This window comes from Ambystoma mexicanum, chromosome 8 (assembly GCF_040938575.1).
Source record: "Ambystoma mexicanum isolate Mex_15411 chromosome 8, UKY_AmexF1_1, whole genome shotgun sequence".
In the NCBI taxonomy this organism is placed as follows: domain Eukaryota; kingdom Metazoa; phylum Chordata; class Amphibia; order Caudata; family Ambystomatidae; genus Ambystoma; species Ambystoma mexicanum.
Genome location: NC_090929.1, coordinates 469,669,959 through 469,689,633, shown reverse-complemented (window position 1 = coordinate 469,689,633; position 19,675 = coordinate 469,669,959). Strand labels below are relative to the sequence as shown.

General features: G+C 46.5%; 2 protein-coding genes across 2 annotated transcripts in view; one reads left to right on the top strand and one right to left on the bottom strand.

Moving 5' to 3' along the window:
• Nucleotides 1-1,465: 1,465 nt before the first annotated feature.
• On the bottom strand, nucleotides 1,466-6,425 carry LOC138472094 (uncharacterized). The gene is made up of 2 exons (XM_069610086.1): nucleotides 4,786-6,425; nucleotides 1,466-1,799 (listed from the first exon to the last, which is right to left on the bottom strand). Exons 1-2 carry the CDS (start codon nucleotides 6,146-6,148, stop codon nucleotides 1,789-1,791), a joined length of 1,374 nt encoding a protein of 457 aa, XP_069466187.1. The 5' UTR covers nucleotides 6,149-6,425; the 3' UTR covers nucleotides 1,466-1,788.
• A 1,349-nt stretch (nucleotides 6,426-7,774) lies between these two features.
• Nucleotides 7,775-19,675, top strand: part of TNFRSF18 (TNF receptor superfamily member 18) — a 235,261-nt gene continuing 223,360 nt past the window's right edge. The window contains exon 1 of the mRNA XM_069610085.1: nucleotides 7,775-7,981. Coding sequence (XP_069466186.1) covers nucleotides 7,828-7,981 — 154 coding nt within the window. The 5' untranslated portion in view covers nucleotides 7,775-7,827. The remainder of the gene's footprint in view (nucleotides 7,982-19,675) is intronic.

Sequence of the window (19,675 nt, the reverse complement as noted above, 5' to 3'; positions counted from 1 at the left end):
ACCTCGCACACCGAATCGCCCCCAGCTTCTGTCTATTCTCAGCACTTGCTTCGGCTCACCCTCCACCCCTGGAGTATCGCCCTTAACTTACATTGCACTTCACCTGCTGCTCACACCTGGGCACCCCAGCACCTATCCCATTCCCTCTCCCTTCTGCACTTGCATGTTCTGAATACTCACAAGGCATAGTAGGTTTCATCCTCCCACACTGTATTTAATATTTGGATGTATTTTAATAGTTTCTCTTCCCTTGTTCCCTCCATGTTTCCCTGTGGGTGCTTTGAAACAATATTTACTTCCTGTATAAGCGCCTAACAAGCAAACAATAAATAAATACATCTGGCTTCCACAGAACCTGCTTGAAAATGGGGCAATGCTGCATATATTTTTGAGTTGGCTCCTGTTTTTTTTCCTCGGGAACCGCCAGCATTAACACCTGTTGCAAAATGTTCCTATGTACTGTTGGTGACCCGGCATCTAATGGTGTGTTTAATGTGCTGCTCTGCAGAACGTAGGGTACATTCTAAATTGTTACCCACATTTTCTGAAATATCTGCTGTGAAATGTGCAATTCCAACCTCTATCACTTCAAATATTTTCTAAGAGGGTGCACTGGACAAAACCTTACTGCGTTAGTTTCGGTGCTCGCAATCAGGTCAGTTCAGGGAAATATTTTACACACTTCCATTTTACAAATTCACCAGCTGCAACTGCGCTCGTTCTCTTATCTGTGCGCAGCCTGCTGATGCAGGCTCAAATTTGCCAGTGCCAATTTCGCCTTTCATCCATCCAAGGTTGATAAATGGAGTACTATGATTAATATATGTCCTCTAGAAAACTATTAAAAACTTTTGATTGTAGTCCCCTGGCTACTTCTCCCTCTTGCATTCATGTATTAGAGCTGTGAAACCGGAAGCAGGTCGGTTTGCGCTTTATACATCTAAACTGCTATAGAAATTCATTCATGCATGCATTCAGCAGTACAAGAGAGAAATGAGAAAAGCATGCATACTGTCTGTATGTACTGTGTGATTCTGAACATGTCAGGAAACTAACGCAGATAGTAAGAGTATTTTCGATCTGGAGAGCTTGGGTAATGCATGCAGGGCCTTCTCCCTTTTTATTTGAAGGAGGCCACAAATCTCGGGGGGGGCGGGAGCAGCAACTGCCCCTATGTTGACAGTCAGCGGTCTTATGACACCACGGAAATATATTCCTTTCTAAATTACTTTAGTTCTGGGCAGTGCTGGAAATGGAAAATATTTACTGGGGGAACCCTCTCATCCTTGGAGGGGAAGGGTTCCGGGACGAGGCGGGCGGGGCTGATTGATGTGGCCCCAGGCTAGGTCACGCAATACAGTATCTCTTCCTAGAACCCAATGTCTAATCCCCCACACTAGCGTGAGATGGGGGTTTAGATTCTATAAAAGACAAGGAGGCGAGTATTATGCATTACAATCTTTACTCTGAACCACAGCAGCAAAGAATAAAAAACTTTGTAAACGAAATTTTTTCAATAAACATAACGTTATAACAATGCAATGGGAAACATCCCAGTCCAATATGGTGGGCAGGTCATGCCCTGGGGGTAGCCAATAGGGAGCGAGCCAGTCCCAATATAGGTCCATTCCTTTAGTAACTCCCCCTCTTTCTGACGCTGATCTGTCTCACACGACCACCGAACTTCTTCTCCACGTGGAACGAAGAACAAACTCCCATGGAGACGCCGGGGCTGAAACCTTCTGCAACCTGGAGCTCAATCTCCCACTTCCTCCTGCATCGAAGTCATCAACTGCCCTCTGAAACAACAACCGACACCAGTAAGGGTGGGTGGGTGGGATAATACTCGCCTCCTTGTCTTTTATAGAATCTAAAACCCCCATCTCACGCTAGTGTGGGGGATTAGACATTCTATGGCAAGACAGGAGGCTCATATTATGCAAGTTCAAAGCCCTTGCATTACATTCACCGCTACATGGGCAATGCGCTTATGGTAAAATGTCTTAAAAGTTGATTCCCTTGACCAGTCAGCTGCTTTTAGGATCTGTTCCAAACTACCCCCCAGAAAGGCTGCTTTAGAGGCCATAGCGCCTCGGACTGAGTGGGGACCAAAAGAGGAAGTGTCAACCCCCGCCTCCCGCATAACCCATTTGATCCATCTGGCCAAAGTAGAAGGGGAGACCGGCTTATGGGGTTTCCTGTAGGAAATCAGCAGCTGAGAGGTATTGGGAGGTCTAAAACCTTCAGTTATAATCTCAAAACATTTCAAACAGTTGACCACACATAGTTTACAATCTTCAGGAAAAGCTGGATAGGATATCGAAGAAGTCATGCATTTAGTCCTTCGTGAGATAAAGAAAGTAACCCCTTGAGGGGTGAACATCTTATTATCCACATCAAGAGCTCTGATATCAGAGACCCTTTTAATAGACACCAGACATAGTAACATAGCAAGTTTGGCAAATAACTGCTGCAGGGACAGTTCTTCATTAAGTGGCCAGAACCTGAAGAGCTGCAGCACCACATTAACATCCCAAAGAACCGAATATTTCGGTTGTGGCGGAACCTTAATACGGATAGATTTGAGGGCCCTTCGCACTAAAAAGTGTCTACCCACTGGTTCCCCTTTAACCAAAAGATGACCGGCTGAAATAGCCGAACGAAAACCATTAACAGTTCTGTAGGCTTTCCCTTCCTTAAACAATTCTACAAGAAAATTAACCACCTCTACAGGAGGGGCAGAAACGGGATTGAGGTGCCTAGCCACACACCAGCTAACCCATCTGTTCCATGCAGTGGAATACCCTGCCTTAGTAGAGGGCGCCCAGGAGTCCCTGATGACCGCCATAGAGTCTTGCGAAAGTCCTCTGAAGCACCAGGAAGAGCTGAAATCTTCCAAGCCATAAGGGCAAGGTGTCCCTGCAAGACCAACTCGTGAGGGAGACCCTCCGGATCCACTAGCAACTGGGGATCGCGAGGGAGAAGACGGGGAATATCTATTGCCAATTCTAGAAGGGCCGGGAACCAAACTTGAGAGGGCCAAAAGGGGGCAACTAGAACCAGAGACACCGCCTGAGTGCGAACCTGGACCAGAACCCGGGCTATCATAGCAAAGGGAGGAAAGGCATACCCCAACTGACCCGACCAATCCTGGAGGAAAGCGTCGGTGGCTAGAGCTAACGGATCTGGTCTCCAACTGTAAAACCTGGGAACTTGACAATTCAGTCTGGAGGCAAACAAGTCTATCATCAGAGGACCCCAGAGGGACTCTATGCGGGCGAAAAGAGACCTGTTCAGCATCCAATCGCTCCTGTCCTGCAGGTGCCTGGAGTTCCAATCTGCAACCTCATTGCTGACTCCTGGGAGGTATTCCGCTTTCAAGAGAATATCCCTGTCGAGGCAAAAATGCCAAAACTCTCTCGCCAAATCCGCCAAGACTTTGGACCTGGTACCCCCCAGGTGATTGATGTACCTCACCGCAGATATGTTGTCCATGCGGAGGAGAACACAACAATTCCCCTGATCCTTGAGGAGACTCCGAACAGCAAAAGACCCCGCTAACAACTCTAGGCAATTGATTTGGAGTAGTTTCTCTGACTCCGACCATTTCCCTCCTGTGGAGACCTGACCCATTCTGGCTCCCCAACCCGATCTGCTCGCATCTGACTCCAGAACGACATCCGGCGATGGGCCAAATATTGCCTTGCCATTCCAGGCCTCCATGTGCCTGAGCCACCACAGAAGTTCCAACCTGGCCTCTGGCGGCAATTCCACCATTTGGGAGTAAGAGAGACACTTGCGCAAATGCCTGGCCTTTAAGCGTTGCAGTGCTCTGTAATGTAGGGGAGCAGGGAAGATAGCCTGAATGGATGCCGACAACATCCCTACAACTCTGGCCAACTGCCTGAGGGAGATCCTCCCTCTCCTGAGGAGTAGACGAATTTCCTTCTTTATCTTGGACAGTCTGCTGTCTGGGAGAAGAAGGATGCAAAGCTTTGAATCTATATTGAAGCCCAGAAATTGGATACATTGCGTAGGCTTCAATATGGATTTTTTTACATTTATCACAAAACCTAGATCCTGTAAGAGGGTCACAGTAAATTTCAGATGAGAACACAGAGTTTGACAATTCTGGCCCAGGAGCAACATGTCGTCTAGATAAAGTATGATCCGAATCCCCCTGGACCTGAGAAGAGCCATCACAGGGCGCATGAGCTTGGTGAAAGACCATGGGGCCGAGGACAGGCCAAACGGAAGGGATGCAAACTGCCACACCCGACCCCCCCACTGAAACTGAAGATACTCCTGATGTGGGGGAAAGACGGGAACCACTAGGTAAGCGTCTTTGAGGTCCAATTTGACCATCCAGTCTGCAGGGAGAAGAGTATCCCTGAGTAAATGAATTCCCTCCATCTTGAAGTGGTGATAAACCACAAAAGAGTTGAGAGCTTTCAGGTTGATTACTGGACGAAACCCCTGGTCCGGTTTCGGAACTAGAAAAATGGTACTCTGGAACTGAGAGGCCCTGTAAGAGGCCGGGACTACCGCCCCTTTGGAGATGAGATCCCGTACCTCCCCATCTATAAGGGATTGTTTGACTTCGTCGAACACCAAAGGAAGGGGAATGGACAACTGGCAAGGAGGGGCATAGAACTCTATCTGATAACCCTGAATCGTTTGTAGCACCCAAGGATCCGAAGTGAGAGCCTCCCACTGTGGAAGGAACCTGGCTAGTCTGCCACCTAAACTTTTGAGGGAAAAAACTTTTAGCACCTCGGAAATTACCTGCTGGCCCTCTTGATCTTCCGGCTCCCCTGCCGGCACGTCCTCTCCAACTGGAGTTTTGTTGCGGATAGAACTGATTATGTGCTCCTCGAGCAGAGGAGGTATGGTATGCGCCACGGGGCGCAAACTGTCGGGGGCGGGAGGAGCCCTGGGAAAAACGGCCGGAGGAGCGGGCCCTACCTCGTCCAGCCTTGTTAAAAACCTTTGGGGCAAAAACCTTTTTTATATTAACCTGCGCTTTGTCCAGCGCTGTAAATGTGTGAACATAAGCTGACAAATCTTTCAGGAAAGAATCCCCAAACAAATTACCCTGAGCTGCAGGGCCACCTTCCCTCTCTGACATGTCTGCCAGTTTGGAATCCAACCTCATTAATAATGATTTCCTCCTCTCCCTACATATGGAGGCATTAGCATTGCCGAGCAGGCATACTGTACGTTGGATCCAACCCCTTAATGCGTCAACATCTATCGGGGTATTAGAGGACGCCGCCTCTTCTGCCATTTCAAAAATCTGCGTGACTGGACCCAGGGTGTCCAACAGTCTGTCTTGACAACTACGCCACGCTTTATCGACCCCCTTCTTGGGGTCCTTCCCTTTCTGGGAAAGAAAAGCCGCCATAGACTGGTCTATTTCTGGCGCTAGAGCTACCTTGTCGGCGAGCAACGGTCTAGGGCATTCCGCCCGTAACTTATTACGATCCTCTTTGGCCATAGGGCGCCGGATCCAGAACTGGAGGAAAGAGGAAACCTCCTCAGAGGGTTGCCACTCAGCAGACCTGGGGTGTTGTATCAGGGCAGGATCAAAGAAAGGAACACCACTACCATCCAGCAGGGGACCCCCTTGAGGGACTACCGAGGTCACCTTCCTTTTTTGCCTCTTAGGGGGCGAATCAGAATCATCTGCACTGTCAGAGGATGAGACATCAATAGGGGGCTCCACCGGCGCGAAAGGCGCGGGGGCCGGCCAGGGGGTGGAAGAGATAGGTCGAGATTCTTCCCACCCGCGCTTTAAATTACCCTTAGGGGAAGCAATAGGAGATATGGCCACTAGGGGACTGAGTTGTCCCTGGGTATGTTTAGTTTTAACCTTACATTTTCTGGGTGCCTGGGACTCCACAGATGGGACAGCGTCCTGGGAGGGATGAAAATCCGCAATGCGGGTAATTAATCTGTCAAAGGCTGACGCCAAAGTATTATTCAAATCAGATAAAGCGGAGTCCAAAGAGGACTGAATAGCTTGAACCACTAAAGGCTGGGAATGACAGGCTTGATCCCCAATGTTTTCAAGTACCTTCTCACTTTGTTTGGCAGTGCGCACTTGAGTGCTGGCATCTGCAGAGGAGGGAAGCACTCCTTTGTCCATGACAGCACCAATTTCTTTGGTAAAATAGATATATATTTAAACACAGCCGGGTCAAAGCTGCACTCACACAAGCCGAGCAGGCTGTAAGGACTCAAGTTAATAGTGTGCCACAAACCACAGGTAAGGGCCACCAAGGCAGAACATGGGCAGTGTCTGAATTCCCACAGACAAACACGCGAGCAGCGTGTGAGGGCAAAGAAGCAAAATTTTTAAACCTACAAACAACGGTAACACTATTACTAATTTATAAAAGAAAATGGAACATATTACGAAAAAATAAAAATATTTAAATTTTTCGTGGCGGAGAGCAGGAGAGCAGGCACGAACTGCTAAACCTGCCTTTCACAAGCAGCACGCTTACCGCGTGTGCCACAGAGCTCCCTAGGCTACAAAGCAACAACAATGCGAGCGAACTCCACGCTCGAATAAATCACCTCAGGCGAACGCGGGCGAGATAAACAAACGCTCCGCTTGCCTGAGGAAAGTCACAGCATATACAAAGTATCAAGTAAAAGAAACGCGTTCTCCCAAACGCTGCTCCCTGAAACCAAGTGATATAATTAACACTTCAAAGCACACAGTCTAAGAAAACCAGAGGTGTGACTTAGCTTGTGGGTCAGCAGCAAAGAAAGAGGGGGAGTTACTAAAGGAATGGACCTATATTGGGACTGGCTCGCTCCCTATTGGCTACCCCCAGGGCATGACCTGCCCACCATATTGGACTGGGATGTTTCCCATTGCATTGTTATAACGTTATGTTTATTGAAAAAATTTCGTTTACAAAGTTTTTTATTCTTTGCTGCTGTGGTTCAGAGTAAAGATTGTAATGCATAATATGAGCCTCCTGTCTTGCCATAGAATCCTGGCGATTTGCATAGAAACCCTTTTGAGCGAATAATGGAAATTGGGCACTGCAGTTTGGATTGGACACACTACTCGCCTTAAAAAATAAAGCCTGCACTTTGCAGGACATATATACCAGTCTGGACAGCTATCACAAGTATGTGAGGCTTTGGCTGTTTCTGTTTTCAGTTTCTATTTGTTGAAATGTGGGTTGATCCAGGTTCTCCTGTTCAGGCCCATTTCCTGCGCTGGTTCTGGGGCTTTAAATGTGTGCTTATCAGTTCTTTTGCTGGAGCTCTTCCTCCTGTCACTTCCTTTGGTGTACACAGAGGTGTTCTTATCATGGGCCTTTTTAACACATGCTTCTCCACACCAGCCCTTTGCTGACAAAGAAGGATGCATAGCTTTTCAGTGGGCATTTAGTGTTTGAGCTCCCTGCTGGCTGGGCTTCTGGCGGCTATTAACCCAGACTGTATTTCTTTGTCTCTATTATAATGTGTGCACCCCAAAGGGTCCTCAGACTATTGATTTCTGCTCTAAGCAAACAACCCCCTCCCCGCCCAGGCCCTCTCCGCCCCCCAACCCCACGCCAAACCGTGATGTTGAAATGGACACCCACCATCCGTGACACATCTTCAGCCGGGTATGAATGCATGTAGTAATTTGTTTTGTCCTAACTTATTCGTTTGGTGGGCTGAGTCATGCATATGGAGGAAAGGCGTGACACGTGGGCGTGGCCGCCACTTAAAGAGCGCTTCCTGCCTGAAAGTACCAAATCAGACTTCTGAAGCGCGCGCGCGAGACGTTGCAGCAGGTTACATCGGACGGATCCAGGAATGAGGGCACAGCGCGGATATTCCGGGGCTGCCCTTCTAGCCGTGACATGGCTGCAGGGCGCGTGGTACGCGGTGCTGGCTGTGCAGTGCTCCCCGAGCCAGTACCCGCTGCCCACCCCACAAGGCACGAAATGCTGCGAGCGGTGCCTCACAGGTGAGCGCGCCTTTCGCGTCCGGACCGTGGCATGCTATGCATAATACAGCGCTTGCTACAGGCGACACGTCGTTTCTAAGCGAGAATGGGACCGAGGCGTAGCGAGACACGGCTGTTTGCCAGGTCTTCTGGTCTGGACCTTCCCAAAGCTGGGAATAGGTAGCACCTTCCAAAGGCGGGGGTGGGCGGCGTTCGGAAAAAACAAACCTTGGAGCGCATCTCTAAAAACATATCTTTACAAACGAGCCCGTTTATGAATATTGCGAGAAAGTTTCTCATTAGTGTGTGCAGCCAGTGTGTATTCCCAGGATTGTATTTGGCTTCGAGGCGGAACAGTAGCCTCATTACTAGTGTCTGCAAAGGTGCATCGGCCTCAGGAATGCATGGAATCAGCACTATGCCGATTGCTTTAATAGCGCGCATGCAGTACGTACAGCACTTCAAAGCGCTGTGGTGCGATAGAAATGGGGAGGGGAGAATAGGAATCGGCTCAAGAATATAGGGAAAAGGCGACGAATTGTGCATGATGGTTATTGTGACCCCTTTTCTCAAAACCAAAAACCGGGACAATTTTGGAAAGTTAGTACAGTTGTCCTTTAACAAGAACATCAAGGTGTAAAAATATAACATTGCTAAGCCCACAGACTCAGAAGTTTATCAGAGTTATATATATTCAATGAAAAACCTTAGGTAAGGTGCAGTTAAGTGGCGCAGATTTAACTAAAAAAAAAGCCTTGAAATGAATCGGATTTGAGTCGTCATGAGCAGTTTAACTCGGCCCGCTCCGGTTGCTGTCCCCCATAATGCCATTTTGTATGTCTTTGTGCCTCCCTTCTTTATGTATGCCCTTATGGGCTTTGCAACAGGAACACGCTGAGATAATCGGGTCATGACTTCCCTATCCGTTGAATCTCAAGGGATGTGTTGCATTAAATCTGTGCAATTTAACTGCACCGTAACTAAGATTTTTTCAGTGAATTTCAAGGGTTTTGTTATACCATTGTTTTTTTTACGGCCCACTAGCCATGTCCCTCAGCTGTGGCAACTTTACATGTTGCCCCATTAGCTTTCTTCAGGTTCCACTAGCCATGGACGTCGGTCGTGGCCACTCTATGTGGGGCTCCAATAGGTTTCCTAAATGGGTCCACTAGCCATGGCCCTTGGCCTTCTGCCTTTGCCAGCCGTGGCCACGCCACTAGGTTTCTTTTGGGAACACTAGCCATTGCCTTCAGCCATGGCCCCTTGACATGTTAACCCAATAGGTTTCGTTAGGGCCCAATAGCCATGGCCACTTCCCATATTGCACCATTAGGTTCCATTAAGTAACGGACTAGCCATAGCCTTCGGCTATGACCATTATCCTGCACCTCACTGTAGCTGTAAAATTCCACCTGTTTTTGTATTCATCTCAATTTTGTAACTCTCTTTTTTTAAAAAAACGTTTCCCCATAACCGTGGTTAGTAATAGCAAACAGATAACCGCTCACAAAACCTGTGGTTTTCGGAAAAAAAAGCACAATTCAAAACTCTTCCCTACCCTCCCAGCCACTCAACAAGTGCTTCCCCACTCTTGCCATGTTCCCCACACCCCTCAGGTCCTTTTTCCCTCCCTAGCCCTCTCCCATTCCCCCCCAAACACACTCATCGATTCGTGAAACACACTTTCATTCCGATTGCGTCTTCTATTATAGCCGCAGCTATGCAAAAATGTTCGACCTTGTAACTTGGTCCCCAGCCCCCACCCAACAATCCAATTTCACATGGTGTCTTCTTTCTCCCTCCCCACCTCTAGCCTGATGCCATTTCATCCTTTTCCTTCTCCAAATGGATTTCTTTGCACTTTTTGTTTTAAGCTAACTGTGAAATAACTGCGGGTATCTCTCGCATCGACCAAAAATAAGTGTTTTATTTTCATTCCTGGAAAGCCTCTCTTATACATTGTGGGACACATATATAGCTATAATTTTAGGAGAAGGATGCACCCCCTTTCCCATCAAATATTTTAATAACCACTGGATGGAATAACCGTAGACCCCTTGCGGAAATCAAGTCAATGTTTCATGCCCAAGTTGTTATGTACAGGGTCCAATTCCGTCCAGCGGTGGTTGCTGTGCACTGCGCAGACATTTGGACTTCTCTACGGGAAAATGAACGGGAGTAGGCTAAAAACAGCGATTCTTTTGCTTTCTTAATAACTGTTTAATTTATTAACAAATATATGCCAAAATCTACAGGGCGAGGGAATTGAGGGGTGGCATGACAAACTTTGTATGCAAAATATCAGCCCCAACTGTCATGCGAGTAAAAAGTTATTAGCAATTCAATTTTCAGGTTTCCTATGGATCATGCACGCAACTTTACTATAATGCGGCCACCGCCGCACTATAATATATATATATATATACACACACACACATTGTTGGGCAGAATTGGTACTTTATCCAGGTGAAGTTCTCTGTGGGCCAACGGTCAATGTCCAATTCTTCTCTAGATTTTTGTGTGTATGTATGAGTTTGCCAATATATATATATACAATTTAGGGTTCTTTTAACTATTGCAGGAGCATTTTGAATGGTGTAATGCTTTTTGGGTGGGGGCATTAGTATTTTTTGTTTTGACTGTAAGTGCCACCGATAAGCCGAGACAAATGGATTGGGGTACAGCTAGGGAGAGATGGCATATGAGGCGGAACACAATGCTAGTAAGTGCTGTTTGGTTATTTATCCACCCATTGACTGCCCATGGCCATGCAAATTCCGATGGCCTTGCCCATCCACTGCCTGCCCCTGCCAGCCCCAAAACGCACCCACTTGGGATCTCTTTAGCTGGCTTTATCAAGCCTTAAAATAAAAACTGCACTCGAAATGTCTGCCAGTGTTTTTTTCAAAGCAGTCTTCTAAGAGTTAAAAGTTGAAATGGTACTGTAAAAGCGATACTGGTGTAATAAAAATGTCTTAAGCAGGTCTGTCTTCATCCACTAGATTTATAAGCAGTATGCATGTCCTTCAGTAAAGTCATGTTAAAAACAAGTATTGGCAAAGCCAACCGTTTTGGCTAGTGTATAGGTATTAGATAGGCATTTGCCAGGCAATGCTATCTTATGCCCACATACATGCACCACTTTCCAGCTGCTATCATGAATGGCCAGTTAGTACCATTACGGCAATGCCTGACAAATACCATTCCCATATCTACAGAAAAGCCAAAACTGTTGGCATTTCCAATGCTTGTTATTTTCTGCAGTGTACAGAGGCGCGCTGTTGTTAATGATGAGATATTCTGCTGGGAAGGGTCACTTTAGGGTTCTTTGAACTATGCCGGGAGCATTTTAAATGGTGTAATGCTTTTCTAGGGAGGGGGATATTAGTATTAGTATTTTCTGCAGAGTATTGAGGTGCACTGGTGCTAATGATGATACATTCTGATGGGAACATTGCTGCTAGGTTTTCCTCCCCTAGAGTCCATTATTTCATTGACCTGCTATTCCTCCCTTTCTCTATCAGATGCCGACTTGTTTGTTTAGTGGGCTTTTATAATGTGTGCCAATGCACTTAAGCTGTGTCATATAGTGATCCTCACTAATTCTCCACTGATTCACACCTCACAATGTCTTTCATCTTTTATTTCTCTAGAATGTTACTGCGATTTATTCCCGCCACCCTCTGCGCCAGATAAGATTTTTAAGTTGGAGTATTTTACTCCCTATTTTTTAAAGTTGTAAGCAAACACATTTTTTAGGGAGTAAAAAAGTTAATGCCATTCCTAATGGCAGTATTTTATAAGGGAGTAAAAAATGTTATATTTAAAACAAATGTTTTCATAACAAATACACAATGGGAGATACCAGAGTAAACAATTCGGATGGGTCACCCCGTGAACAATTTACACAAAAACACTGAACCCACTAGAAATTACCTTAGTCCAATAGTAAACATCATTGTATTTATACTCAGCCAGCATATCACTGCAAGGTTGCTTTCCATACAGACAAGTCTCTCTGCATCACCCAAGACAGTTTTTATTTCATGCACTCAACGTAAACAATAAATCAGAATTAAAAAAAATCGATAATACATTATAAAGTGCACTCTAGTCATCACAGTCACCCAACACAATCCTACCTAAAGTGCTTGAATCATCATTATACATAAAGTGTAACAGTGCTATACAATCAAAATATGTTTGTCAGAATTGAAATGTCACCCTCATATTATCACTGTTAACTGTAAAACAAATGTTTTCGGAATAAACACTTCCTTGCACCTAGTTATTCATGCACATTGAAAGATACATGTTTACCTCTTCAGATTAGGCAGTAAATATGGTAGTTGCCCCCTGTGGCACTACGCGACTACTTATCAAAACATATCCGTCGAGCTGTGTGGCTGAACGCAAGGGGGCAGGCACCTTATCTGCCTATATCCCATTTTTGTTGGGAGTAGTTTTTCTCCCTATTTTTATTTTTTGGGAGTAAAAGTAGCTGATACGCCTCTTATCTCTAGGGGTGCACCTGCCACTTCCATGGTCTCCAATGTAATTTTCGATTCTTTTTTGAGTCATCTCTTATATTGTCAGGTTTTCCCTGTAGCTGTTACCCGACCTGTTAAGACACCTTTATCCGAAAAGTGCTCAGATAACGATACAGCTGTACAGTCTTTTCTTAGAAGTGAGTAATTTTCAGTGTGTCTCAGCATAGATGGGCAAACCTTGAAAAACCGAGACGGACCGCCTACAATTAAGTCTAATGGTGATGTGTTATGTCGGTTGTTTGTGTGGCACCTACACCGCCCCTAAACAATTTCCAAGTGGTGCGGTGGGAAGAATATGGAAGGCGGACAGGGGCATGCGATGGAATTTCGGTGCAGGAAGGAGGGCATGTTATGCTAGATGCTTGCGATGAGGACTCTGCACATTCAGTTGTCTCTGAGCTCAACACGTCGACTTGGTGTGGATCCTAAAAGGAGTGTGCAGGTGGGCTTCGTGTAGACACCAAAAGGAGTTCAGGACGAGGGATACTGTAGGTATGCTAAAGTCAGAAAAAGGTGTGAAATTCGATTTTTATTGAATTATTTCACATGACTTCTTTCACGCTCCTCTCGCACCCTTATACACCAGACCCCACATTTTACTCCTGCTCTTCTGTACAAAAGTATTGAGTGATGCAGGCAGTGGCAATAGTGCTGATGTCTCCCAGGTATGTTTATCGAGGGCTTACTGAGATCTTTTGAAAGGGCTCAGCTGGATTTTTATCTAGATTAAAAGGAAATAGTGCACTATCTGCAAATCAGGCACTGGGTATTTCAGCCACCCAATAGGATGGCAGCGAGAAGGGAGCTGCCACTCTTTGAGAAATTTGTGACAACACGAGGGTCCTAAGAAACTAGGACCACCCTCGTGCAAGATCATTCAGAGGTCAGGAGCCGATATATGAGCAAATGGGAAACTTCTAGAGCAAGAGGTCTGAAACCTGTGGTTTTCCAGATGTTTTGGACTCTAACTCCCATGAACCCTCACAATTGACTATGCTGTTTAGAACTGATGGTGGTTGGTGTTAAAAACATCTCGAGTGCCAAAGGTTGTAGACCCCTGCTCTACAGTGACACTGAGGCGAGGGTGATTGGCAACGGCTTCGGAAAGACATCATTAAACCAAACTTCCCATACAGGCAAGCGAGGTGCGCTATAAAATATTTTATGATTGGAATCTAGTGGCCACTGAACTGCAAACAATGTTTACAGATACGTTAAACCTATGTTGGAGAGGGTGTAGGGAATTAGGGGATTCAAAAACAGACCACATGGTGGCCATGTCCTAAACTTGCTACTTGATTGAAAGAAAAATTAGCAGCGACAAAAGCAATTCAGGGCTGCCCTATAATGATTCAACCAGTAGCCACTTTCCTATTGGGAGTTAAATAAAAAAGATGGCAGATATTCTATCTAAAACCTAGCGGGTTTGTGATGATGACAGCCCCACAGCTGATTACAGCGTAAATGGGGAGAAAGAGGGAACCAATACTTATAGCATGTGGATTCAGAAGATAATGGGCACTTAAACCGTGGAACAGGTTAAGTTACCTGCCCTGTTCATTCAGTGGATTGAGAATTTCTTCAGGTGTTCAAGCTGATTTTGGACTTCCTGGCGAAAGACGATGTTGTTCTTGGTATCCAGTGATTTCAGCGAATAGAAAAAAGAATAAAATTACAACAAAACAAAAAACAACGGAAACATACTGAATTGTTTTAAAAATATATGTGGGGTGGGGTAAGGGGTTAAACCTGGTGGGGAGGGGGTTAGGGTGGGGTTTTAAACATGGGGAAACGGGGGGTTTGGGATAGCCCCACCAAAAAAGTGATATTTTTTCTGTTTAGTTTAAATGTAATTCTCTATTTTTTAATTTGTTATTATCACATAGATCTGTTGTTCTTAATTCTCATCAGAATGCGAGGCCAGGGTCAGATTGGAGCATAAAATGGTCTCAGGCACCAATGAAAATGTGGCCCATAATTGCAAATGGAAATTCATTCCTTTAGTGACAGACTGTTTGAATAGTACCCAAGGGGGAGTTTTTTGATAAAAAGTGATGAACATTTAGGAATTTAAAGAATATTTAATCAACATCACTGGTCAAAACCACTAGCCGCATAGTGAACTAACTCATCAAACTGGCCCACATTGGCCAAAAAAGTGGCCCACTTTGGCCAAAAGAACTGTCCCACACCAGCATTTTGCATTTTTGAGTCGGGCATTGCGCTGTAGGCCAGTCTGGGCCTGTGCGAGGCAATTGAACTTGCTTGGTTAGAGCATTGCACCGCTTTGGGGAACATTGTAAGGGGTATGTGGCAAGTGGGGTACCTCTTTTTCACTTCCCTCTGCGTTTATAAGGAATAAAAGGGAAAGGGCCAGGGATTTAGTTAATCCAGAATTAATTTGAATTGATTGCAGGTGCAGCTCATCAATGAACCAACAGGGAATGCATCTATGAGTAAAACACTTCTGGGTGCATTAGAAGTAGTAAAGGAGTGGAGTCAGAGGCGTTGCTAGGGGGGGCTAATGAGGCTCTAGCCCCTGATCTTTTGGTTGCAGCCCCGGATAGAATCTCAGGAGCTACAGCCAAAAGACTAGCTAGCCCCCAGTCCCAACAGTTCCGACATCAGCATAGCCCCGGCTCTTTTCCAGACCTAGCAACACCCCTGAGTGGAGTATTGCTGTTATGCCTCCGTTTAAGGCTCCAGCCCATGTTCAAGCCGTGACACGGCTGAGGAGTGGAGATCTCCGGCATGCATTCCTCCTCCATCTCCTTGGTGCCTGACATTGTACACCCTCATGCAGGCATGGAACTGACTCATTTCTATGGAAGCCTGCCTTGGTTTTACACCTGGACGTGCCCAGACAAATCCCACAGCAATACATTAGTAAACATCCGCGTGAAGCTTATTTGTCAGCGGCGTTGACTTTTTCGTGTGAGGAAAGGGAAAAGTTTCCACCTCCCCCCCCGCCTCGTCAATGTGTAACCTTCACGCATGCATGGGACCCCATAGCATGTACGTTCTAATGTAGGTGGTCCCCTGTGTGCAAACTCCACTTAGTATAAAATAAGCCTGTACATATCTTTGGCTTTACAGAGATTCCAGCGAGAGAGGGCTAAGGGTGGGGTTATTGTAGGGATTTCTTCTTCTTTTTCTCTACATCAATTTCTTGCACGGACGTGTAAATAGCAAAATTGAATCGAGTTACATAAAAACGGACGAATGGGAAGATAGGAGAACCCCAGAACCGCAAGGGTTGTCCACAGTGCACAGGGAACCAGTAATCCATCCTTCCTTTTACTCTCATCACTCACTGGCGCTAGGGTAGGGTGACCACATGCCCTGGTTTTGTGGGGGCTATTCCAGAACTCTGCCCTGCTGCCCCAGAGTTTTATTTACATTTTAACACCTAGTCCTGGTTTTGGGGGAAAGTGAGGGCGGCGGCTGCAGGAAACCTTCACAGCCCACACTTTCACCAATATAAACCAATGAACATTGCCGTAACCAGGCCACTTTACATTAGCAAGTAAGCCATTCAGGGCTGGGCTCAACCCCCTAACATTGCAGCCAAAGTTGCCAACTCCTCTGTAAGGAAAGTAGTTAAATTAAGTCATTGCCTAATTTGCATACTTGGCCATGTGCATGATGGTTGATTACCGAGGACATGGTTGTTATAGCCTCTCATTCCCTTTTTCGTGGAGCGATATCATGGAAGTGGTGACGGCGCCGCCATCACAGTAAAATATCACTATTATTCACTGTAATAGCATATGCACATGGACCAGTTCCTGACTCATCACTCTGTCCTTTTTTAGCTGGTTCTGCACCATTGCTTTACAGGGACGTCATTTCACCAAAATGCCAGGGGTAGCGGAAGTGACATCACATGACCCTTGACGCCCTGATGACATCACAGGAAGTGATGTCATTTGACCCCACCCCAAAGTGATATCGCGGGAAGCGATGGCACACAACCTTTCACCCATTGACAAAACAGGAAGTGACATCAGATAGCATTGTACACTACGGAAAAAATGGTTATGATATTACTATAATGTGATGTACATTTCATACAAGATTGGATCGCCATATGTATCGTTAAGATCAGTGTGTATAGGCCCATATTACCAAATTACTGTGAATGCAACCAGACATCCATGAGCAAATGATAATTGTGTTATTATATAGCACTTGTGCTTTATGTAGAAAAAATATACACCCATCATCACCCAACCTGTGTTGGTACTTGTTAAGATCAATTCTGAACTCTGACCTGGAGGGGCAGAGGTTCAGAAGGCCAGCCTAGTTTCTTGGAACAGGATAACCTCTGGACAAGCCAGACCAATCAGGGTAGCGATGGCGGCAGTCAAGACTAAGTCTCAAGAGGGGTGAGGGTGACGGAAAGACCTCAATGAGCACACAAAGCAAGGACACTTACAAATTACTCCAGACAGGTGTTATATTAAAAATATAGACACATTTATTACAAGGCCTTTGTAACATCGACCATAGCAAAGAATCACAATAATACGAAAGTAAACCAACACATCACAATCAATACAATATATATACAAGGTCTAAGGAGTTAGGAGCACGTAATATGTAGACCACCTAGATGGGAGGGAAACAGGCAGTGCAAGTAATCATTAGACCCAGTTTGACATTTGAAATACACCTAACTAGGAGGAAGTCCGCACTACGAAGAGAGGTGCCTTATGCTCAAAAGTACCTGCATGCGCTGGGGCCTATGGACAAAAGAGGGCCTCTTCAAGGATATCAGGCAGTTCAGGAAGGTGAATGAAGTGATGCAGAACAAGTCCCCCACTACTCAAGCAAGGCTTCCACTTGTGGGCATAGGCAGGGTGAGAGTGCTTGATAGAGATGCTATTTCGCAACAGCGGTAGAAAAGAAACGGGCTCCAGCGCGAGGGGCCACTGGTTGGGATATGGACTACTCATCGGTCCCTGACGCAGGCAGGCCCAGTCTTCTCCAGTTCAGTTCTCGTTGCTGGCAGGTTCAGCTGCGATCATCAGGATGTCTCGACACTGTGTAGATTCTGTGTAGTAGGATGCAGGGTCGAGGGTGTCCCAAATGCAGCGGACGTGCACAGGTTGTTACCGCAGCAGGGCAACACGGCAACCGCATTTACTCTGGTCCGGTTGCACTCGTCTCACTTCAGACCTGGGAATGCCAAGTGTACGAAATTCAGTGTGAGGGTGCCGTGGACACAGAGCAAGCAGTAGACCAAGTTTCGAGGGCTTCCCCGAAACGGCGGCGTTGACAGAGCAAAGCATCCTGCGTAAGCTGGTCAGCCCACTGGTTGGCCCAGGGACACTTCCGAAGAGGCTTAGTTGCAGGGTTTGATGAAGGTGCCGGGAATAGTTGATCCCACTATTCCAATGGGTCGAAGCGCCTTCGCAGACCTTCTAGGACGATCAGATGCAGAGGGGTCTCGCAGGACGACAGCGGCTCAGGGTGCCAAACCTTCAGCGGGTCACCAGCGGTTCCTCAACTCAGCAAATTGTTGCAGGATACTTGGCTCCTTATCCCTTGTTCGGTGTGAACTCAGGAGATCGACATGGTAGTGGTGTTTCAGCCTCCTCTTTTCCAAAGTTCCCTTCGCGCCAAAACGGAGAGGACCCAATGGGAGATCTGCTCACAAACACTCACACCATACGTGGACCTATCACGGACCATGGTGGTCCCAGGCATTCTGGACATTCTAGACTCTCTGGCACCCAGGATGTGTATTGGGAACAGACATCCCAGCCCACATCCTGGAGGCACACACAAGGCATGCAGAAGCCCGCAAAAGCTTTGGGGTTTCGCAGGAAAGTGCATGACCAAATGAGGACTGCCCTGGGTCGGCTCGACCTGGGGGAAGGTGAAGGGGCAAGATGGTCAGCGGACAGGACAAAGAACCTCGTGGCATGGCCATTTTGGGAGCCAGGCCACCTATTCGTGCCAAACGCGGTAAGCGCAGGTAACTTGGCAAAAAAGGGTCCAAAACACAAGAGAAACGATAACTGCCACCAGTCCTGTCCGTGACACATTTGCACAGTTCATAATAAGTCCAGCAAGAGTGGCTAGGGCCTTTGGAATGACTAGAGACCCAAGAGCACAGTAAAGTAAGTTACAGTGCACTCTTGTTTCATGTTGCACAAAAGCTGCAACATGAGGAAAGGACTAAGGGGAACAAAGTCTCCCAGTACTGACTGTCTTAAGGGCATGTCAGTTTCCCCATAAGAATTGAGTGAACGCCCAGAGGAGTGCGGCGGAAGGCTGCGATCCTCTGGCTAAGTCTAGATCAGGGTGTAAAACAACAGCAAAAAGTTTGGGGGTTGCCACATGGAGGGAAAATGACATTCAATTATGAAATCTTTCCTAACACTCGCCCCTCCCAGACTAAGGACAGGGGGAACTAATCCACCCCTGGATGAGTTTCTTGTTCAGGTTGGTTAAACATTCTGGACAACCCATCAGCATTGCTATGTTGGACACCTGGCCTATGCTCAATAGTGAAGTCAAAGCCTTGTAGACTTATGGACCACCTAAGCAACTTTGGATTCTCTCCCTTCATGTTCATTAGCCACTTTAAGGGCTTATGGTCAGTTTGCACAGTGAAGTGGGTCCCATAAAGGTAGGGCCTCAGCTTCCATAGGCCCCACACAACAGAGAAATATTCTTTCTCTACTGTGGACCATCTGAGCTCTCTGTCCTTAAACTGGCGACTAATGAAACCAATAGGGTGTTCCTTACCCTTCTCATCTACTTGTGATAGTACAGCTCCTATCCCAGTGTCAGAGGCATCTGTCTGCACAATAAAAGGTCTTTGGTAATCAGGGGCCCTGAGGACAGGGGCCTGGCACAAGGAGTCTTTTAAGCCATTGAAGGCCTTCTCACACTCTCCAGTCCAAGTTACCTTCTTGGGTTTCTTCGGAGTGGTGAGAACAGTCAGAGGGGTGGCTATGGTGTCTTAGTCTCCCATGAAATTTCTGTAATACCCTGTGAGTCCTAAGAAGGCTCTCACCTGGGTCTGTGTAGTGGGGGTAGGCCAGTCTTGTACTGCTTGTACTTTACTGGGTAGAGGCTGTATCCTCCCTCCACCTACTTCATGTCCAAGGTAAACCACTGAGCCTTGTCCAATCTGGCATTTACTGGCCTT

What these genes read in the sequence shown, in the direction of transcription:
- LOC138472094 (XM_069610086.1), bottom strand. Translation starts at nt 6,148, where the DNA reads ATGGACAAAGGAGTGCTTCCCTCCTCTGCAGATGCCAGCACTCAAGTG.